The 19,780-nt window shown below is 38.0% G+C and overlaps 2 protein-coding genes across 6 annotated transcripts in view; one reads left to right on the top strand and one right to left on the bottom strand.

Moving 5' to 3' along the window:
* Nucleotides 1-1,777, bottom strand: part of filip1l (filamin A interacting protein 1-like) — a 109,682-nt gene extending 107,905 nt beyond the window's left edge. Inside the window, exon 1 of the mRNA XM_088913810.1 lies at nucleotides 1,300-1,777. The gene's annotated coding sequence lies outside the window, so the exon portion shown is untranslated. The remainder of the gene's footprint in view (nucleotides 1-1,299) is intronic.
* Nucleotides 1-19,780, top strand: part of cmss1 (cms1 ribosomal small subunit homolog) — a 132,235-nt gene that overhangs the window by 110,344 nt on the left and 2,111 nt on the right. For 2 of the 5 annotated variants that reach the window (XM_088913814.1, XM_088913811.1), the window contains 6 exons: nucleotides 10,818-10,933; nucleotides 11,105-11,179; nucleotides 11,716-11,842; nucleotides 12,194-12,253; nucleotides 13,685-13,787; nucleotides 14,732-14,792. In XM_088913814.1, the coding sequence (XP_088769940.1) occupies nucleotides 10,818-10,933; nucleotides 11,105-11,179; nucleotides 11,716-11,842; nucleotides 12,194-12,253; nucleotides 13,685-13,787; nucleotides 14,732-14,792 (542 nt within the window). Of the gene's footprint in view, nucleotides 1-1,766; nucleotides 1,874-10,817; nucleotides 10,934-11,104; nucleotides 11,180-11,715; nucleotides 11,843-12,193; nucleotides 12,254-13,684; nucleotides 13,788-14,731; nucleotides 14,793-19,780 lie in introns of those variants that run through there. The other 3 variants (XM_088913816.1, XM_088913813.1, XM_088913812.1) reach the window with 3 other exon arrangements.

Below are 19,780 nucleotides of genomic sequence, written 5' to 3'. Positions count from 1 at the left end.
GCTAAAGGGAAACACGGCAGTGATCGCGAATCCCATTTCGGCATGCTTGTTATAAATTTGCCTCAGATTCTTAGAAATTATTTTTTTTATTATTTAAAGTATATACAACGATAAGTCACAACAGAAAACTAACACAAGGTTTACATCCACATATTCCCCTTAAAAACACTTCACACTTAAAATTGTTACTGAAGGCTATTATAGGGTCCACTTGGACACTTTAAGTATTGTTAATATAAATATATTTTATTGTAACTTTGGTGACAAAATCCCTTTGCCTTAAGGCTGCTTTTGGTGTAGTGTAGTAGGTAAGAGCAGAGGGAGATCTACAGCAGAAGGCCAGGGGTTGTGTAAAGGTTGTTCAGGGTTGTTCATAGTTCCTGCTTATTGCTTTTTTAATGTAAATTAGCCAGGTTTTTTTGCTTCTTTTCAAATAACACCAAGCCATTTTGCCTTTCTCAGCGTGTAATTTGTCCCTAACGTTAACTTTGTGCAGTAACTGCTAAATGTCCTGCCTTTACAGTTTGCACAAATGATGCATGATTGGTAGAATAGACATTTCCAATGTGTTGTTGTCTTTTTTTTTACAATGTCACCTGACATTAAGGCAAACTTTATAAAAAAAGACTAAATGAAACTGTACATTGTATTTGCCAGAAAATCAAATAGTGTTGATTTTTTCCCCATTCTTTAGGGTTAAACCACATTATGTCCAATTAGCAACAGGGATTTGAGTTAAAATCAGCTATAGCCCATACAAATAAAATGTCAGGTAAACTTAATAGCATCAACATTTCTCACACTGTCACAGCTGTCAATCATGTGATGAAATAAAATGAAAGATACAGAAATTATAAGTTTACTGAACAAGTAATTAATGCTCATCCTCAGAATGTTTTGAAGAACTTATAAATCACCTACAAATGTCAAGCACTGCTTAAATCACGTTAATGTAAGGCATCTGCAAAAAGGAGTCTTATTAATGATACAAATCTCATCTGTCTATCCTACAATCTGATTAAGGACTGAATTGTAACTGGGTTGTCATATCATCCGAAAATCCAAAGACGTTTCCATCGCTCCCACACGTAGCATTGCTGTCGCAGCACAAACAAACAGATTCACCAGTCTACTGTGTCTCACTTTTCTTACTAGTTTAGAACACAATCGCTTTCAAGGTGGTGCAAGATTATAAAAGTCAACCCCCTTTTTCAGAAGTGCAGTGTATTTCAAGCCACCACAGCACTCTGACCCCATGCAGGAAGAGAATAACCTACGGATCTCCAAAGGCAAGCCTACCTTAGGGAATGCTGTGTTGCATACAAATTCTGGTTCTTGCAGTCACTGCTGCTGCTGTTGCTGCTGCTGCTGTTGCTGTGAGTGTTTCATCTCAAGCAAAAGGAAGAATTGTTATCCAATTGTATGGTTTCAGTATCCTCCGTTTCCTTTGCTTGCTGATTCCAATGGTGATATCCCAATAAGAGTGATGCAAGGGAGGGGGCCAGGGGGGGCTCTGGATATTTTACTGATTCCTTCTGATTGTGAGCCTGGAGGAAGGGGGAGAGCAACACACAGCTAGAAGGATGGGGAGGGGGGGAGTTCGATCCCTGCTGTGACACAGAGCTGCAGAGGACAGCAGAGCAGTGAAGTCAGCCTGGCACGCAGAAGTCTTGCAGTCTTCTAAATTTATCCCACCCTCCTCTCCTCGCCACTCTCCGTTCCCAGAACCAGATGGCCCTGTCGGGATCCTGACCTCTGTGGGTCCTGGGACACTCTCAGTGCAGTGGCTGAGAGAGAGAGATACACATACTACCAGACACTGCCATGGTATTTCAGAGGGGGAGTGCCACTACCATCTGTGTGAAATGGGGAGGTATATCTGTAGGGTATTTCTTTGTCTTTGCTCACCTGTTTTGCTGATGGCAAGAAGTACAGAAATGTTGTCTGAATTTTTATGATGGTCAGACTGACTTGTCCTTTGTGAGGAGGTGACAGGAGGTGCAGTAAAAATAAGTTGTTCTTGGAATGTTTTAATACAACTGTTTTTCAGGGCTCATGTGAACTTTGGACTTGATTACATAATGCTGATTAATTTAATTACTCTTTTTGATTAACTTTGATTCTAACTGCAATCTTAGAAATACCTTTGGAGGATGGACATCGTGTTTGCATTTTTGCAGCCTCTTTGAATTCTGAATGAACACAGTAGGTTTTATTTTGAAAGTGGTCTCCCTTGGTGGTAATCGTCTCTTCATAGCTGCTATTACTAATGCAGTCTAATATGCAATGTCTTCAGCAGATGTAAGATTACATCACTTCAAGTTGAGAACAATGTTTATTCTAATAGGGATGATGGATTCCAATGTAGTCAGACAGGAGGTATCTGATTAGGATAAAGAATTTGCTCAGATTCTTCCTGATGCTGACTTTTGTATGACATCTTTGTAACAAGTCAAATATCTGGCTATTGTGACAGCTTGCTCTCATCACAACTTGTCTAAGCCATTTAAAGTTGAACGTGGGGACAACAGCCAGAAAAAGGACAGCAAAGTTCATACCAAAGAGGTTGAGACCTTTGTTGTTTTCTAAGAGGCTGCCTTGTTGGCCCATACACTGTAATGAGATCTGACTGAAAGACAAAAGGAGCTGCTAAGAACTTAGCATGCTACAGTTGACTTTAAAATTTAAATTGTGATTTTCACACTGTAGGATTTTCATAATTTACATTCCATTCCCACTTTAACATCATAATCATCCTCAACGGGAGGATTATGTTTGACTGTCTGGTGGATCAATCTTTTATGTACAGTTTTAAGCCGTTCGTGTATTCTTTCATTGAAATGAGTGAAAAATATCCGAGTGGGAAACATGAAGGTGGCTGCAAAGCTGGACCGAAAAGTGAAACCAAATACTGACCTAACAAATAATAATGAAAACACAGTGCTCCTTCCTATTGTCTACAATTTAGTAGGGCCATGGATGGGGTTTAAGTTCACCTGCTGTTTATGGGGTTTAGTTGAATAACAGCTTTGTTGGAAGACAGTGAAGGTCACTACAAAAATAGTTGCAGCATGTTTAAATAGTTCCAAGTAGGTATTAATGAGCAGTATGTGCCAGTTACACAAGTCACCATACAGTGGAAGACTGCTTCTGTCTGTATTCTCAAACACTGAACAGAACCAAGTCTGTTATGATATCCTGGGTGCGAGTGTGCCGATTTTCCTACTTGAGGTAGCATTAGTGTGGCCCAGAAAACAAAACTGGCTCAGATTGTAACCAGACACGGAATGAAAGGATGTAAATTAATCTTTGACACATTTCATCTCTGTCATCTGTTTTAACCAAAACAAAATCATGCCATATATTTAAGATGGCATGTTAAAAAAAACTTTTTAAAATGTTTCCTAGGATTTGTAATGACTTATAAATTCAAGGGGATATAATTCCAAGCCATGAGGCTATATTTTTCATACATTAGGCTTTTTGAGCAAGTGCAATGGTAATTAGTCTGAATTTCCCATAGGACGCCATTGCCCTTGTCTGGGACAGAATCTTGGCTAAACTTTCAGCAGCAAAAGTAATATCTTTCAAAACTTTCCTCTTAATACCACAACAGCTGCATTATCTTAAATCAAATTGCAGACAAAGCCGAACTAAACATTTCTCATGTCTTACAGTCATTAATTCAGTAAATAAAAGACTGCCAAAACTCTCTGCAATTGGATGCTTGAGACGTTTATTTCACATTGACAAATACACAAAAGTCTCGCTAAGTGGTAAAAGAATAGAGATGACAATGCTGTGCCTTCATATACCATTTTCTAATTGCCAGTTGTTGCCTAGCTCTGCTTAAAATATACATTCTTAGGAAACAAGAACATTTGTGTTAATCCCTCCCAGGATTGAAAAGAAACCGTTTAAGTTGTCATGCTGAGCTATGGATGATTTTTTAAAGCCTCTTAGTTTACTTCCACTGTGTCTCTGGTTGTTATGGAGATATCACACAGACCCCGCTGTCAGCAGCACCTGCTGTCCTTTTCAACCCAACAGTAACACAGGACCTCCATACTGTATCATGTTGTTCCTCCCAAGCCTCATCATTGCCAAAATGTATATTTAAGTCTTAACTTTAGCCATTACATGCAAGTGCATATTCTTCTGAAAAGGTAGACAGTTACAGTAACATTTCATGTGTGGATATTTCCTCAATATTGTTGTCTTCCATTATAGGTTGGAAAAAAATATTTTGTAAAAAAAAAAGTAAATTCTTGAGACATGTAAAACGTTTTTCTAAATTGTGAAGGGGAGTACAGGATGTGATATTAAAACGTATTAGTCTCAAGTCATTTTACAGATTAAAATAGATTTTAGGATCAGTATTCTCCAAAGAAGAATAAGTATTTCTCCACATATCCATAATAAATTAATAACATGCATGAATTAAAATTGGTAACCTAGAAAGTAACAGAAAACACAAAGGATGCTGCATTATATAACATTTTATAACATGGGATGTCAGGCTAAAGTAGATTTCTTGATGTTAATTTACGTTTTTATTATTTGTGTTGGCTGGATTTTGTTAACATTTGTCAAAGTAACCATTTAAGAATTGATGTTTATTTGAAGACATTATTGAAACAGGGGGTATGCATAATTTTAAGAAAACATTTCCTCAGCTATCAAATGCAAGCTTACATTTTTGCGTGAAAGCACCTTACTTTTTACTCAGTAAAGCAGATTACTTTTGTTTCTTAATAAATTATAATTAAGGATTTTGAAGGAATTTAATTACAGATTACGACATTGTGTAGTAGTCACTGTGTTTTTCCTGCAGCTATTTACATGATATTCCGTGATGTAGTGGTCATCCTCTGCATCTCTCTCTAATCCTCTGCATCATTAATATACAAAAACATCTACAGTTCAGAAATAATTAACACAAGAAGAAATTCAATGTTAGATGAAGTTGCTTCATATGTTACTTGCCAGGATAGGCTTCAGCTCTTCCGTGACCCTGAATTGGATGAAGCAGTTAGAAAATGGATGTACTGATTAAATTGCAGAATTGATTTTTTGAACATTTCGTATCATGATGTCATCTTGGTCAGATTGTGCAGTCAAGATCCACTGTATTCCATGCTTAGCTAATAGGAAGTGTTGTAACGGATAACTGTTGAATGCCAGACATACCTGAGATTCCAGGAATGACAAGGTAATGTTTACTCTTTCGTTACCATACTGTTTCCTTCCTGTATTTCGTTGCTTGTGAATTATAAGCAGTTTCTGGCTTCAAGACTTGACTCAAGATAGTCTCTTTACATGATTGTGTCTTTTCAAATTATACCTGCCGGTTTTAAATAAGCATCTCTCTCTGAGATATATCTGTTTTCTTCCATTCTAATATTAATAACAGTAAGTGGTCCGTTGGTCTGTTTTCATCTTTTGTGCAGAAAATGAGATGGAGCCTCCCTTGGTTAGTCTCCACTTCTGAGCAGATGAAGTGGAGTTATTGTGGAGCTGTGAAGGAGTATATCGTGCTCCGTCAATGTAGCTATTCAAAGAAGGTATTAATCGATTAGTCATTGTAGAACATTTGCAGAGTCTGCATTTTTTCAGGTGGGCTTAAGTCCAAGCAGTTACAGTAATTAATAATACTGTAGTGCAGCTGCATCCTCTTTGAAAATGTGATGCTTTACAAAGGGACGTTAGTTTACAGTCCACAAATATTAATATTTCAGGATTAATAACCTTAGTGTTCAGTTGACTTTCATGAACGTATCTGTTTTTAAGTTTGTCTTCATGTGACAAGATAAACCAAGTACTGTACAAATAACTGGGCACATGTATTGTAGCTGATACTGTCAGAATGTTCAAACTGAGGTGACATAATCACTGTAGTACCACAGGTATCTGTGCAAGGACCACTGCTCTTTAATTTTTATCAACGAGCTATATTCTGCTGTAGTTAATGTCATTAGGAACAAGTAAGGGTTTATTCCATGCTGAAAAGAGAAGAAAAGAAACAATGTATTGGCTTTGGAGCCTTCATCATGTGTCAGTTAATGTTATTAGTAGACTAGTCAAGTTAGCAGATGATACTCAATTACAAGGATTAGCCAAAAATAAAAGGGCACGTTGGTGATCAGTGATCTGCTACTGTTGGCTTGCAGCTCCTGATATGTACCGGTGGTCCCCTTTCGGGACTGAGCAGGCTTCTCCAAAAAAGTCCTTCACAGAGGTATTCATTCCCAAAAGATCTTCTCATGTGGAACAACTCTTCAGTGCTCTATTCCACTCCAAGAGATGAAACACAGAAATTCCGGATTAACTCGCAACTCCTCCACTTCTCTCCTGTGCCAATATAAACTCATCACTTTCATTCCCTGGAGCCCTTGGCACACTCAGCCAGACTCACCCATCCACGGCCAGTCTTTCCTTTACCTGGAGGAAACCTGTCCCATTCCTACTCTGGGACCTCCTGGCACACTCAACTGAACTCACCCCTCCACTGCCAGTCTTCCCTACAGTGGAAGATACACATTTCCTGTCTCTTCCGACACCTGCTGGCACACCTTACCCCCTGGTGCCCAGTTCCCAGCTATAAATCCCACTGATCTACTATACAATAAAGACTACAGAGAAATAAAAAAATCCAGGAATACAGTACACACAAAACAAACTACTAAATTAATCTCTCTTTACTAATTCCCATAACTAGGAAATATCCTTCCAAGTCTTCATTATCTCTTTCTGACTTTTCAAACCTGAAATGGATTTAGGATTGCCAGTGGTCACACTCCTATACTAATCTAAACTCTCTACAATTCAGCATACAACTAACACTCTCCCTCCCTGAACTGCAGAAGCTTAGGCACAGCTCTCCACACCTGAGTGCTGTTATACTGACTGCTGCTACTCCTAAGGAATGTCCCAATTAAGCACCTGGTCAATCAGATGATCCCTTTCCTGCCTGTGAAATTCCATTCCACGGGAGTCCAATCAGTCCATCAAGACAGGTTTGTTCAATTTACTGCAGAGAAGGAAAAGGCTTAAACAAAGACATTACAAGGTATTAAAAACATAAATCATGGACAGAACGGGCAACTGACCTAGAAAGCACTGTTAATAAAAAAATATTTTTATGTTTAGGTGTTTATATTGACCAGTCATTTTGAGACAATGTTGGAAATCAATAAAAAGGCAACCAAAATCTTAGGCCGTAGAGTCAAAACTGTGGATTCAGATCAAGGAATGCCCCCATTTAAAATATTGTGTACAAATTTGATCACCATATTACAAAAAGATTGTGCTGTAATCGGCAATTAGTCCACCAGATTCATTCTGGGACTTAAACAAATGTTCTATACTGACAGACTGAAGGAACTGAACCTTTTTAACGGAGAAAACGACGACGGTACCCGAGACGAATATTCAGCGTTCTCAGAGGCGTTGATAAAGACGACCTCTTTGGAGTGAACAATGAAGTAGGAGCCAGCGGACGCTCGTGGAAGCTGTGTGGAAATGCCCGTCTGTAGTCAGAAGGCTGTGGAAGTATAAAGCATGCCACCTAGCCATGTGGTTGAAGCCACTAGTCTGCTTTCCTTCAAGAGGAAGTGGCTGGATGAGAGCTTTGAATCAGTAAACTTCTAACTAGCAGATGGACGAAAGGGACCATCTTTCATTTACTATCTGTATTATGTTCTTAAGCCTCTCTCTCCATATGAAAGTGTGCAAAAAACAGAATTCAGACAGAAACCAGCCTGTTCTTGATATTAAATTAATATACATACAAATTCAGTACATAGCAGTTTCCTATTGGTCAATTAACCTATGCAGTATTTTATGACTTTGTGGAGATTTTCTATGAATTCCAACTTAATGCACTGATTTTCTTTATACTCATTGCCCCCCTTTTGATTTCAATTTTAAAAAAGCTTTGTATTCAGCCTGTGGAGGTTTGGAGATGTGGCAGCCATTAAGCAGACTGAACTTCTCTTAGGAGTAACCCAACACTAATCTCAACCATCACAGAATTAACCTTGACTGACAGATCACAGTTTGCGTTATTTAAATGTGCAGGGTTAGGAGTTTCCACCTGCCCATCATTCATCGCCACTGGAGAGATTCCTTCTATTCCTGGCCAGTCTTGATTCATGATCCTACTGTACCTTCACCTGCATTAGTAATTCAGCAGTAGGCAAAAACATCTAGAATAGGATCGTGTATCAACGTGCCACAGGCTTAGGGCACAGCTTGAAACCGGAGCTGAATCAGGAACAAACATTGCAGAGCATGTATGGGAACTGATGGGGTACTGTGATGGAGAAAGGCCTGAGTATTATTTTCGGTGTCTGAGATAAGAATAAAAAACTGGAGGTGCATGCGTCTTACTGCTTGTATGGATAAGAAATCCTGGGTCGAGCTTGGGTTATGTTTGGCAGGTGTGTTATGCAATCCAACATACAGGGCAGTCTAGGCAACGCTGAACAGCTGTATTTGTTCCAAAACCCGGTCAAAACCATTGGCTGTCCTATTTTAGAGAACTCCTTGTCATATAAAATAAAACGGAGATTTTGCATAAGGCTTTTGGGAAGAACTTGTACAAAAGAAAGTGTGTGTTTTTTTTTACACCAGTACAAAATTTGCTCCAACTTTCCTCTTAAAACTTCAACGTCTTCACTAGTTTTTAGCAGCTCTTTGCAGTCAGCATTTCAAACTCATGTTTTCTTTGGATATGCCCTTGGAGGTGTCTTTACAGTTTTGGAATTTTAAATGTGTTTGCACTTCACACTCTTTCCCTATGCTGCACTTTTTAATCTTCTGAATTATTTAATTTTTTATTGCTTTCCTATTTTTCTCTCCATTTTTCTTTTCCTCTACCACCTATCCAGTGCACTCGTATGAAGTGCAGATAAAAAAAATTGTGCACAAAGGTTTTCTTCACCCCACTGATCTTCCTTAGCAGTCTGTCTCGAGTCCACAGTGAGCCATTGGTGGGTATCAGCTACAGATCTTTTGTCTCTCCTGTCCCACAGGAACTTATTAGAAGATATCTGGTTTCACTACAAGAATGTTAATAACAACATTTAGTTGCAGACACAAGTGGTGTATTTGTATCCTTCATCTCCTATTATATTTTTCACTAAAGTGTTCAGTGTATTAGCATTCACCTGTTCTTTACAGTGATTACCTTTTCTTAGTTTATTGCCCAAGCACATTGCAATCAAAATGGAACTGTGAGAATACTTAGTTTTTTAAGGAATTTGCATTGTGTCCAGACTGAAAATAGGAGTTGGAGAAGCACTTTAATTTATTCAGATGAGTAAAAATGTTTATTCAGATGTGCCTGTTAAATACACTGACTACGCTGCAATTGATGTTAAAATAATCCTAGGTCAAATTTTAATGTAATGTGAATATCTAAATCTGAATGGCTGAGCTGGTATGTACTGACTGCATGTTATCATAATATTTCAAAGAATCATAAATCTAAAGACTTTGTCCTGACAAAATGATCATGCTTTAGTTGTTTTATTTGTGCTGCTTTTATATAGTATAAAATGTTCAAAATGTAACTAAGTTTTGTTAACAATTAGCAGCATCAGAGGTTATACATTGAAGTTTATTGTAGGTCTTGAATTTTCTATTAAAAAAAGGCTTATCATTGTCATGACTGGAAGCTACGAGTTCCCTGTTCTCTGTTAGAATTATTACAGTAGATATCCAACTATATGAATCACAGAATCAGCATATTTTAAAAATAAGAGCATTTTACAGAACAGGTGAAGGAGAATATAGACTTAAGGTCAAACTACATTTCTTTTCCTCCTGGGGTGGAGTCATTAACCCAGTTTTATGCTTTTGCACTGCACCCATTAAGCTGTTAAAAAGAGAAGTATTTATGATTCAGCATTATAGTGCACCTTCTAACCCAGGATGGGCCAACATGTGTTAGGGGGTTTAAAGATAGCTGTTAATTTCGCTTGGCTATTTGTTCCATGCACACCATCTCAGCAATGTGGGTTCTGTGCTAAGAGAAGCAGCTGATACAGCATTTGCTTAGCGTTCTACTTAGAAGCCTGATGTATTCTCAGCCTAGTGTTAGGAAATGGTACAGAGGTTAAACTAGCAGTACTCTGCTTGTTAAAAAGGATCACTATTTTCTTTATTTTGTATTTAGAAGATAAAAGGTGGTGTTTTATTCAAATACTCACAAAAAACTACTTTGCAATTTGATGGAAAGAGAATGATAGAGGTGAAAATATAAACCATGAAAAGTTAGGAAATCTGAATATTGGTACTTGCAGTATAAAATGTTCCTAGTGAAAGATATTATCTGTGTAGGGGACACAAAATCTGTTCACCAACTTAACCACAAAGAAGAACATGTATTACTTTCTTTAGTCAAATACAAACAGCAATTTTTTGCATGCTATCATAGCTGTATCAGATCCACATAGTGGTTAATTAAATACCCAGTATAGGGTTTGTAATATTGCAGAGTTGCTGAACAATTAACAAAGCAAAACTAAGAAACACTGACTACAGTGAACAGGGTAAACTTTGATATGTTAATAGTGCTTTTTTTTTAAATCAAGGCATAAAAAGCATGGTTTTAATGAAAATGAGATATTAGTGTATTTCAGGATCACCAATCCCAGAAAATACTATTTTCCTAAATGTATCTCAATATTGTTTCAGAAGTATCAGTCTGTCAGATTGAAAGCCTTTTGGGCTGATGTTTTACTTTTGTCTGTGATGCCCAGATTAAAAAGAATATACGACGAGAGCATTGCTGTGCTGTCTCTGTTTATCAGGTCCTTCTGAAGATGAAGCAGACAAGGCTGAAGTGAAGACCCCTGAGAAGAGTGAAACAAAGAAGAGAAAGAGCCAAAGTGTGAAGCCAACAAAGGCAAAGAAGAAGAAAACAGACGTAAGCTATACGATGTGTAGCGCAGATGCATTAATATTCTTATTGCCAAAGTCCTCATAAAAGTCCTCATCCCCGTATACAATTATTTTATGCCTCGCATTAGAATAAAAGATAAAGAGATATCATTGTATCCACTGGGAAAGAATAATGTTTTGTCCTCACTACCTACAGACGGAGTGCTTTGTTGCTCAGAAGACAACTGATGTTGAAGAAAAGGTCTCTAAGAAATCCAGAAGGAAAAAGAAGGTGATGCAGAGACTGACCTCACCTCCCACTTTCAGCAGTGACACCTGCTGGTGGAGAAGGGCATCTTACTCAGGAAGCAAAATCTCTCAGATGTCTTCTGTTTAAGTTCTTCATTTGTATGCTTATTTCTGTACATTTGTAGCTCAACTGTAATGTAGACATCCATTTGCAGTCCCTTTGCTGGTGCATGGTTATATTGCAATACAAAAAAGTGAGGATTAGATCAAATCGAAGTGATGATCAGAGTGATAATCACAGATTAACAATCCAATACTCAATGAAAGACAGAATCATCTAGCAAAGAGAAGGCCTCCATCAGGTAGTACTGTAAGTTAATACTTTACCATAATCTAGACCATTTCAAGAAAAAGAATAACCTCTATTTTCCCCAGTAGGAACAAGGAAGGAAATGTTTTGTTTTTTTATTCAGCCCTTATGGTAAAAATTCATCTCTCAGTGGTCCTACCACTATTTATTCAACAGGTACTGAATTTACTGCTTAGTTTTAAAACTGAATGTCATTTATTCATTTCTAGAAGATCACGCAAGTTCTGGCTTCTACAACCCCCAAACCAGGTTGTCCAGCCGACCTGTGGAGACTTATTGAGGAGCAGTATTCCGACAGCCGCTCCGCCATTGAGATGGAGGAGCTCAAGCTGCCAGGTGCGACCCAGACAAGAGTCTGTTCTGTGTCTCAGCTTGGCACTCCCAGCATGAACTTCAGTGAATCACGCACTCTGACAATGACCTGACCAGCCAAACACCAAGTCCGTTAGGATGATCTTTTTAGCGCTTCATGATTTCAAAAAGCCTTCAAGATTCTGTGCATCTGTCTTTGCTTCCTTGTATTACAAACCTATAGAAAACAACTATAAAATGAACATACCTATCCTGCCAGGAATGGGTGAATATTATACAGAACATTGTATTCTCTGCCACGTAGATGGATGGTTTCTTCAATATAAAATTACAAATGACCGACTGCTTTTTTTCCCTCTGCTGTCTTCATTTTAGATTCTTGTTTCCTCCCAAGCAATGACCTAACCCACAGCCTTTCATCATTTCTCAAAGAAAGTAAGTGGAGTGCATGTACTCTGTATTTACATGTCAGGAATTTGAGAACATTTGGCAAACATAATTCCACTGTGTTTTTATTATAGACATCTCTAAGACAGAAAGGGTGTGTTACTATACCTTGGTTTAGAAGCCTAGGATGACATATTTCAGTGTTCTTTTTCTACATTATTTTATGTGGCCATTAATTACAGTATGCTCACATTTTGTCCATCTGATTACTATATAATTCTTTAAACAAACTAATACAAGGTTACTAATTTTCCAAAGTGTTATATACAACTTGTGTACAAAACAAGTTTGAGAGCATCTCTGTATCCCTCCTGGTTAAATAAAAATAACGTTATCATGTACATTATATGTTACATCTTATATGTTACCCCATACAGTGTACGAATCTAATTTGATTTGTAGTTGTGCTTCTTAGCCACTCTTGGGTTATGTGGGACTTTTAAATAGATTACTAAACTGGCTTTTGTAAATTTAAGTTTAGAAGTAAACAAAGTAAGTAGCTTATGGTGCTTTATACCACAGTTGGGTACTGAAATTTACACCTTCAGTAAGTTACTGTCCTCTAGAACTAATTATTTGAACACCTACTGATCACTCATCTTTTGTTTTCCTTGAGTATGTTCCTCAAACAGTGGAAAACAGTGGAACAATGGAATCCTGATATCATGTACGACCTAGCATAAACAACCTGCTGTGTGAGAGTTTTCTAAACGATAGCTTCATAGAAAGTTAAGAACTGGGCCATACTGTTTTGATGTTGGTTGTACAGGTGAATCCTGTTCTTGCAAAGAATATAAAATATACTGTCCTTCTCATAGCTCTTTAGTCTCTCTAAAGTGTAGAGATCACTTTATTAGCCATATATAATTTCTTGCATTAGGAATTTGTCTTTTCGCATGCCCAGCTTGCTCTCCATGAGACACAGACACACAGACAGGGAGAGAGAACCTTGGAGTCAGAGCGCAGGTCAGCCTTTTATACGATGCCCCTGAAGCAGCTGGGGTTAAGGGCCTTTCTCAGGGGCCCAACGGAGTAGGATTCCTCTGCCAGCCGCGAGATTTGAACCGGCAACCTTCCAGCCACAGGCGCAGATCCTTAGCCACAGTCCCTTCTGGTCTTGCACAATCTGGTCTGCCTAAGATTTCAACTAGTGAACAACTGCCTCACTTCTCCCTCTGATCTGCAAGGTAGTGGGGTTTCTAACGTAGAGTGGCTGCCGTGAGTTAACTTTTTGTAAAAACTTTTGAGATCTTTAGGGATGAAAGCCCTACAGTATATGAATATAATTATTTAAATTTTGTTCCAAATGTAGGATTGAGGATTGAGCTCATTATCATTTACGTTTCGTGTTGTATGTTGAAATGCCCTCTTTTTCGTTCCACTCTGTTCCCTGAGCCGGTGTTGGGTTTTGTGTTTCAGTCTGCCCTAAATGGGCAAAGCTTTGTAAGCAACACACAGAGAAGAAGTCCGTGATTGTGCTTGTTGTCTGTAGTTCTGCCCATCGCACCTTGGAACTTATCAAGTGAGTGAAAGTTTTCTTTTTACACACCGGTCTTCTGCATTTTTGACATTGAACATCGAAGCTTTAAGGGGACTCAGTCAGGCCTCCATACACAAGTGTAATCTCATGAATCAGATAGCTTTGGATTTCATAAATCAGTATCAAGTAAACACGGCCAGTTATGCTAGGTGAAACACCATGCAATAGGGTGCATATCTCCATCTGTTAAAACAATATACAGTAACTACACTACGTTGGTCCTTTATTAAGATGTACCATTACTCTGTCTAGAGTTGGCATGGATGTAATTGTAGACAGCATGTGCAGTGCTTTAATGCTTAATTTGGTTGTCCTGTCTAGAGTTTACAGAAGGCCTAATTTGTCCCCGACGAGCCATAATACAGCAGATTGTGTAAAATATTTTTGATTATTTTAGCAAGTGATTGATTCAGTTAGTCAGTTGTGACCCAGACAAATCCTGCAATGTGATTATTCCATGACCTACTGTACTGTGGCTGTCCAGGACCAGAGCTGGATGACCTGTGTGATAACCCCTAGTTTTATCTCATCTACTTATTACAAACCCCTTGGACATCAGCCAGATAAGGAGATAGATAAGATAAGATCACTTTATTGGCCATATACAATTTCTTGTATTAGGAATTTGTCTTTTCACATACCTCAACTTGCTCCCCATGAGACACACAGACACAGAGAGAAGCTGGGGGTCAGAGCGCAGGGTCAGCCATTTATACGGCGCCCCTGGAGCAGTTGGGGTAAAGGGCCTTGGTCAGGGGCCCAACGGAGTAGAATTCCTATGCCAGCTGCGGGATATGAACCGGCAACCTTCCAGCCACAGGCGCAGATCCTTGGCTTGTGCTTCTGAAGAAGTGTGTCTGTCTCTTTTTCTCTCTCACATAATTTCCTGTAATAATCCCTCGATATCATTACCATTTTTCCTGCAGGCAGCTTACAACCTTCAAAGGGAATGCTAAAGTTCTGAAACTGTTTGCAAAACATATCAAGGTAAGGCAGCCCAATTTAAGGTTCACCAACAGCAAGTTGTTTCTGAAGGCTTTGGCACTCTGTTGCAAGATACAGAGTATGTAGAGAACTCTGTAGAACTGGAGAAGAGGATCACTGAATTAATTAATGCAAACAAAAACATTAGTTATGCAGTATGTAACTTTGTTAAAAAGAAGGCGTAAATGTACTAATTAATAAAACATTTCCTACCCACAGGCCCTGGGAACCTTTGTCTACATTTTCCTGCTAGAATGTAAAAAATATAAGAAAACTGTACAATGTTTTAAGAGTTAGCATTTATTAAGAAGACCTATTCCGTCAAATTATTATTTTACTTGCGGTTTACAATTGGCAGTAGAGATCGTAAATGGAATGAGAACCACAAGACCGTGGGATCTCTGCAGGACCAAAATTGCACAGCACTGCCTTACAAAGTTAGCTTGGTAATACACTCACTTTCTTTGCTTGATTTTATAAATTAGCAGCCTGTTTTCATTCACTGAAAACAATGAAGAAAATATCACTTTCCTCAAGAATATAGTGCTTGATCTGGTGTATGAACTGTTTTTGACATTCATCTCCCTTAATTATGATTCATAGAACAAAGTATACAGTTCTGTCTTGTACAATCATTATTTCAGGTTGACACATTTAGTAGCTATATTTTGAGGTAGTGTCATGAGAAATGCCATGATGCTGTATTTGCCCTCTGAACTGTGCCAAGTACTGCTGTACTGGATCTGCTGAATGTAAGTGCTGTTTTCTTTTGGGCAGTTTTCCACAGTGTCAGCGTACGTCATAGCTGTACTGAAAAGTGATGAATTGTCAAGCATCTGCCAGATTTTATTCAACAGTACCTCTTTATATCTGACCCTTGCTTCGTCTTTTTTTATAATTAGCCATGTCATAATGGTACTGTACAAGATTGTGTAGATACTAAGAAGAAAAAGGTATTTAACAAATGTATTTTGTATTCAAAGCTAAAAAAAATTAGTCATTTATGAAACTTTGAGTTTTATGTTATGAAACATCAGTTAAAGACTAAGACACCTGACTGTATGAAAGAAGTTGTTTTGAAATACTTATATTAATATTCTCTTGTGAGTCTTATGAATTTTCATAAAATCCTGCAGCAGTGGGAGTTTAAAATATATTTATATATATAATTTTGTTTTAGCATTAATTATTTTGAGGCAAAGAATACATTTTGCTAACTGCTTTTTGACCTTCATCAATAAAATATGTATCATTTGAAAGTCATGGGATTTGACACTGTGAAACATTTTATAAATATTTAATCGTACTTAGGTGAACGGCATGTGTTATGGGCAGGCAAGACATGATTTTCAACTTGTTTATACACTTTGGAACAGTGAAGGCAAGTCATGTATTCTTGTCATGTAACAATTTGGGAAGCATTTATTCTTGGTTTAAATTTCATATGATATTCTTCCTCTTTCACAAATACTCAGGTTCATAGGATATGTACTGTCATGCTTGAAAGTTTGTGAACCCTTCAAGGTGGTCATTAAATGAGATATTATATGAACCTGAACTCTTAATGAATATATAGAATGAATATCCTAAATAAAGACTTCCGACACATAAAAAGGGATTTGAACTCATAGATTATTAGACTGTGATATTTAACAAATCACCAGATATTATTGTGTGCAAAAGTAAATAAACAGTCAATATAACCAATCATCAGTCTCTGACATCTTGCTGGAGGGATTTGTTCCTACTCCTCATTATAAAACTCCACCAGCTCTGTGAGGTTTGAACGATGTCTTGCATGAACGGCCCTCTACAGGTCCTGCCACAGCAGTTCAATAGGATTCAGGTCAGGCCTTTGGCTTGGCCATTCCAGGACACGGAACCTCTTCTTCCTAAGCCATTCTTTAGTGGACTTACTTGAATGTTTAGGATCATTGTCTTGTAGAAACATCCACTTTGTGCCCAGCTTAAGTTTTCGAACTGATGGCCTAACATTCTTCTCAAGAATCCCTTGATATTTCTCAGAATTCATGATACCCTCAATGATGTCATGTTGCCCATGGCCAAAAACAGCCCCATACAAGGACACTCCAACCACCATGCTTGACAGCAGGGATAAGGTTTTGTTGGTGATAGGCTGTGTTGGCCCTTCGCCAAACATTGGCCCTCTTGTTATGCCCAGATAGTTAAATTTTGGACTCATCTGTCAAAGAGAACAGATTTCCAGAACTCTTCAGGCTTGTCCAGGTGGTCTCTGGCAAACTTTAGACGGGCAGCTTTGTTCTTTTTTGACAGAAGAGGCTTCATCCTGGCGACCCTTCCATAGATGGCATTTCTGTTCAGGGTTCTTCTTATTGTTGATTTATGCACCACTACTCCAGAGGTAGCTAGGGAGGGTTGTAGATCTCTGGCTGTTATTTTAGGATGACCTTTTACCTCTTTTATTATTCTCCTTGTGGCCCTGGGTGAAAGTTTAGGAGGACGTCCACTTCTTGACAGGTTTGCCGGTGTTTTAAATGCCCTCCACCTGCATGGTATTTGTCTAGCAGTGGATTTATGGAGTCAGAATCTTCTTGAAATGGCTTTATAACCCTGCCCAGATTGATGAGCATCCACTACTTTTTTCCTTAGTTCGAGGCATGATGCTAGACTCGTAGGAAGAGTAACTGACCTGCTTTCTTGCAATTATTTATGTTTGTTCCTCCCTAACACATCATTTCAGATCTTCAGTTTCATTGGTTATCTCGGTTAACTGGTTAACACTCTGTCATTGACCCACCTGATCCTGCTTTACCTTGATGTAAGTCATAGAACTACTTATTTTTGCACCTGCACAATTTCTGTATACTGGGTGTATTATTTTGCTGCATGGACATTTTCTTTCAAAACACTCAAATTGGTGGATAATTATACTTTATTTCAATTAGAAAGTGACAAATTCTGATTAAATATGCATTTTGTGATTAAAAAAAAATCTCAGATTATGCACAAACTTTCAGGCATGACTGTAAACTAAGCAGTGTAATGTCACCAGAAGGTTTAAGACATTAACATCTGTGGTAAACATACGAGTGAAAGGTTTTGGTGTTTTCATAGAATGCAAATAGCCAAAAACTGCTGGGAAATCATTGAAAATGTTTCATTTAATGAGGACAAGTGTAAAATGGTTCTAAAAAGAGTGTAGTCAAAGACTGTTACAGAAAACGTCCAGCTAGTGGCAGTATTAAGACGAATTTATGTTCTAAACTGTTTCTTGATAATTATTTAAAAGTGTTTCTTACTACTTCTGATTAATTCATAGTGTGATGAAAAATTGTCATTTTTTAAATTAATCAGTGGCTTACTAAAGTATTCAACCGTGATCCTGTGATGTCCCATTTTGTTGAATCACAAGACATGTACAGTATACTCTCTTTGTAAGTGAATCCAGAGAAAATTGGAAATGAAATGATGACTTCAGTAAGAGTTTGCAGCGGTGGCTCCTGTACTGCAGGAGGAGGGTGAGGGCCAGCAGAAGTGCTTGTCCTACATTTGACTCCACAAATCTCAGCTAGTCATCTTGCAAGATTCACAGTGCTTTACAGGAGAGTTACATAGTTCCAATTGGAGAAGCAACTTATATAACAATAAATACATATGTATTTATAATAAATGTCATTTTGAATACAAATATTAATTACCTATGGCAATACATTACAAAAAAGGCTTATCTCCCGGATTTTTTTTATATTTCCTTCCTCCCATTTAATAAGAAAGGATCTGATTCCATTAAGCTTCAGACATAAAAAAACACCATATTATTGACAGTATTTAGATAATTACAAAAATGCTAATAATTGCAATCATTACAATAATGGATTCATAATGAATTCATGATTTATTATTCACCTTTTGTTCCGAATGACATTCATTTCTCAAATAATACGTTTGCTGCAAATAATAAAAATAACACAAGTTTTATCAGCAATGCTCCTGTCTGACAGTAATGATTTTTGTAAGAAAATCATAATATGTAAGAAAATGTTGGGCCTTCTGACTTTATCTTTCCAAAACATACCAAAAACATACTACACGGCTATGATGCACCGAGACTCTTCCAAATTGTGAGGGTCACTAGGGTCTGAAATACATTACCCAGCAATGTAGTTGAAACGAATATCCTGTCTTCTTCTAACAAAAATGATTAATGAAATCCCTGATCATTACATGAATGAGAACCTGTATCAGTTAGCTGCTAACTAGCAAATGGGCAAGATGGACCAGATAGCCACCTCTTGCTTGTAACCTTTCTTATGTTCTTAAAGCATGGGCAAGATGCCTCTCTGTGTCCCAGTTTGATGAAATAAAGACATTAGAGGCAACTATAGTTTTCGTCTTAAAATATTCTATTGTGGGAAGAAAAAATGGGCGTAAGGTCAGGTTATCAATTTAAATGCATAAACTCCATGCTCTTCCATCCAGCCCATGAGTGCGGGTATCGGGTGTCAGACTCGATATATAATATAAGAACTTTGAAAGTTTTGCTAGCCTTTTTGTAGTGCTTCCCCACATTGTCTAGAACTTCCCCATTATTCTCTCGACAAGACATGTGGGGATGACACTTCTTTTTCCAAAGGGCTGTGAAACAAGCAGCCACGCCTTCATGTTGTCAGAACTACCTTCTTTCAAGAAGCGACTGGAAAAATCCTCCGATCTCTTAGCATCTTACTTGACATTCTTGCATTCTGGCACCTGCTGACATTCTGTGTGGTTTCTGCTGGAAACATCTCTCGTATTGCCATTGCATTGTTGTGTATTGTTAAAACTGGTACGCCAGTGTGTGTTTTATGCTGGCAGACCTCACCTTTGAGGCTGGCTAATGCATATCCTATTATACTATCAAACATGGGAGGAAACGAATAGCAGAAAAGGGGTATATGAACTCCAAGAAATCTCTACATGGGTAGGGAACCAGTAATCATAACTAATGAAGCAATGTTAAAACAGGAATA

This window comes from Atractosteus spatula, chromosome 4, assembly GCF_055471065.1.
Source record: "Atractosteus spatula isolate fAtrSpa1 chromosome 4, fAtrSpa1.hap1, whole genome shotgun sequence".
NCBI lineage: Eukaryota > Metazoa > Chordata > Actinopteri > Semionotiformes > Lepisosteidae > Atractosteus > Atractosteus spatula.
The sequence above is the reverse complement of the archived record's forward strand: the minus strand, read 5'-3'. Positions and strand labels throughout refer to the sequence as shown.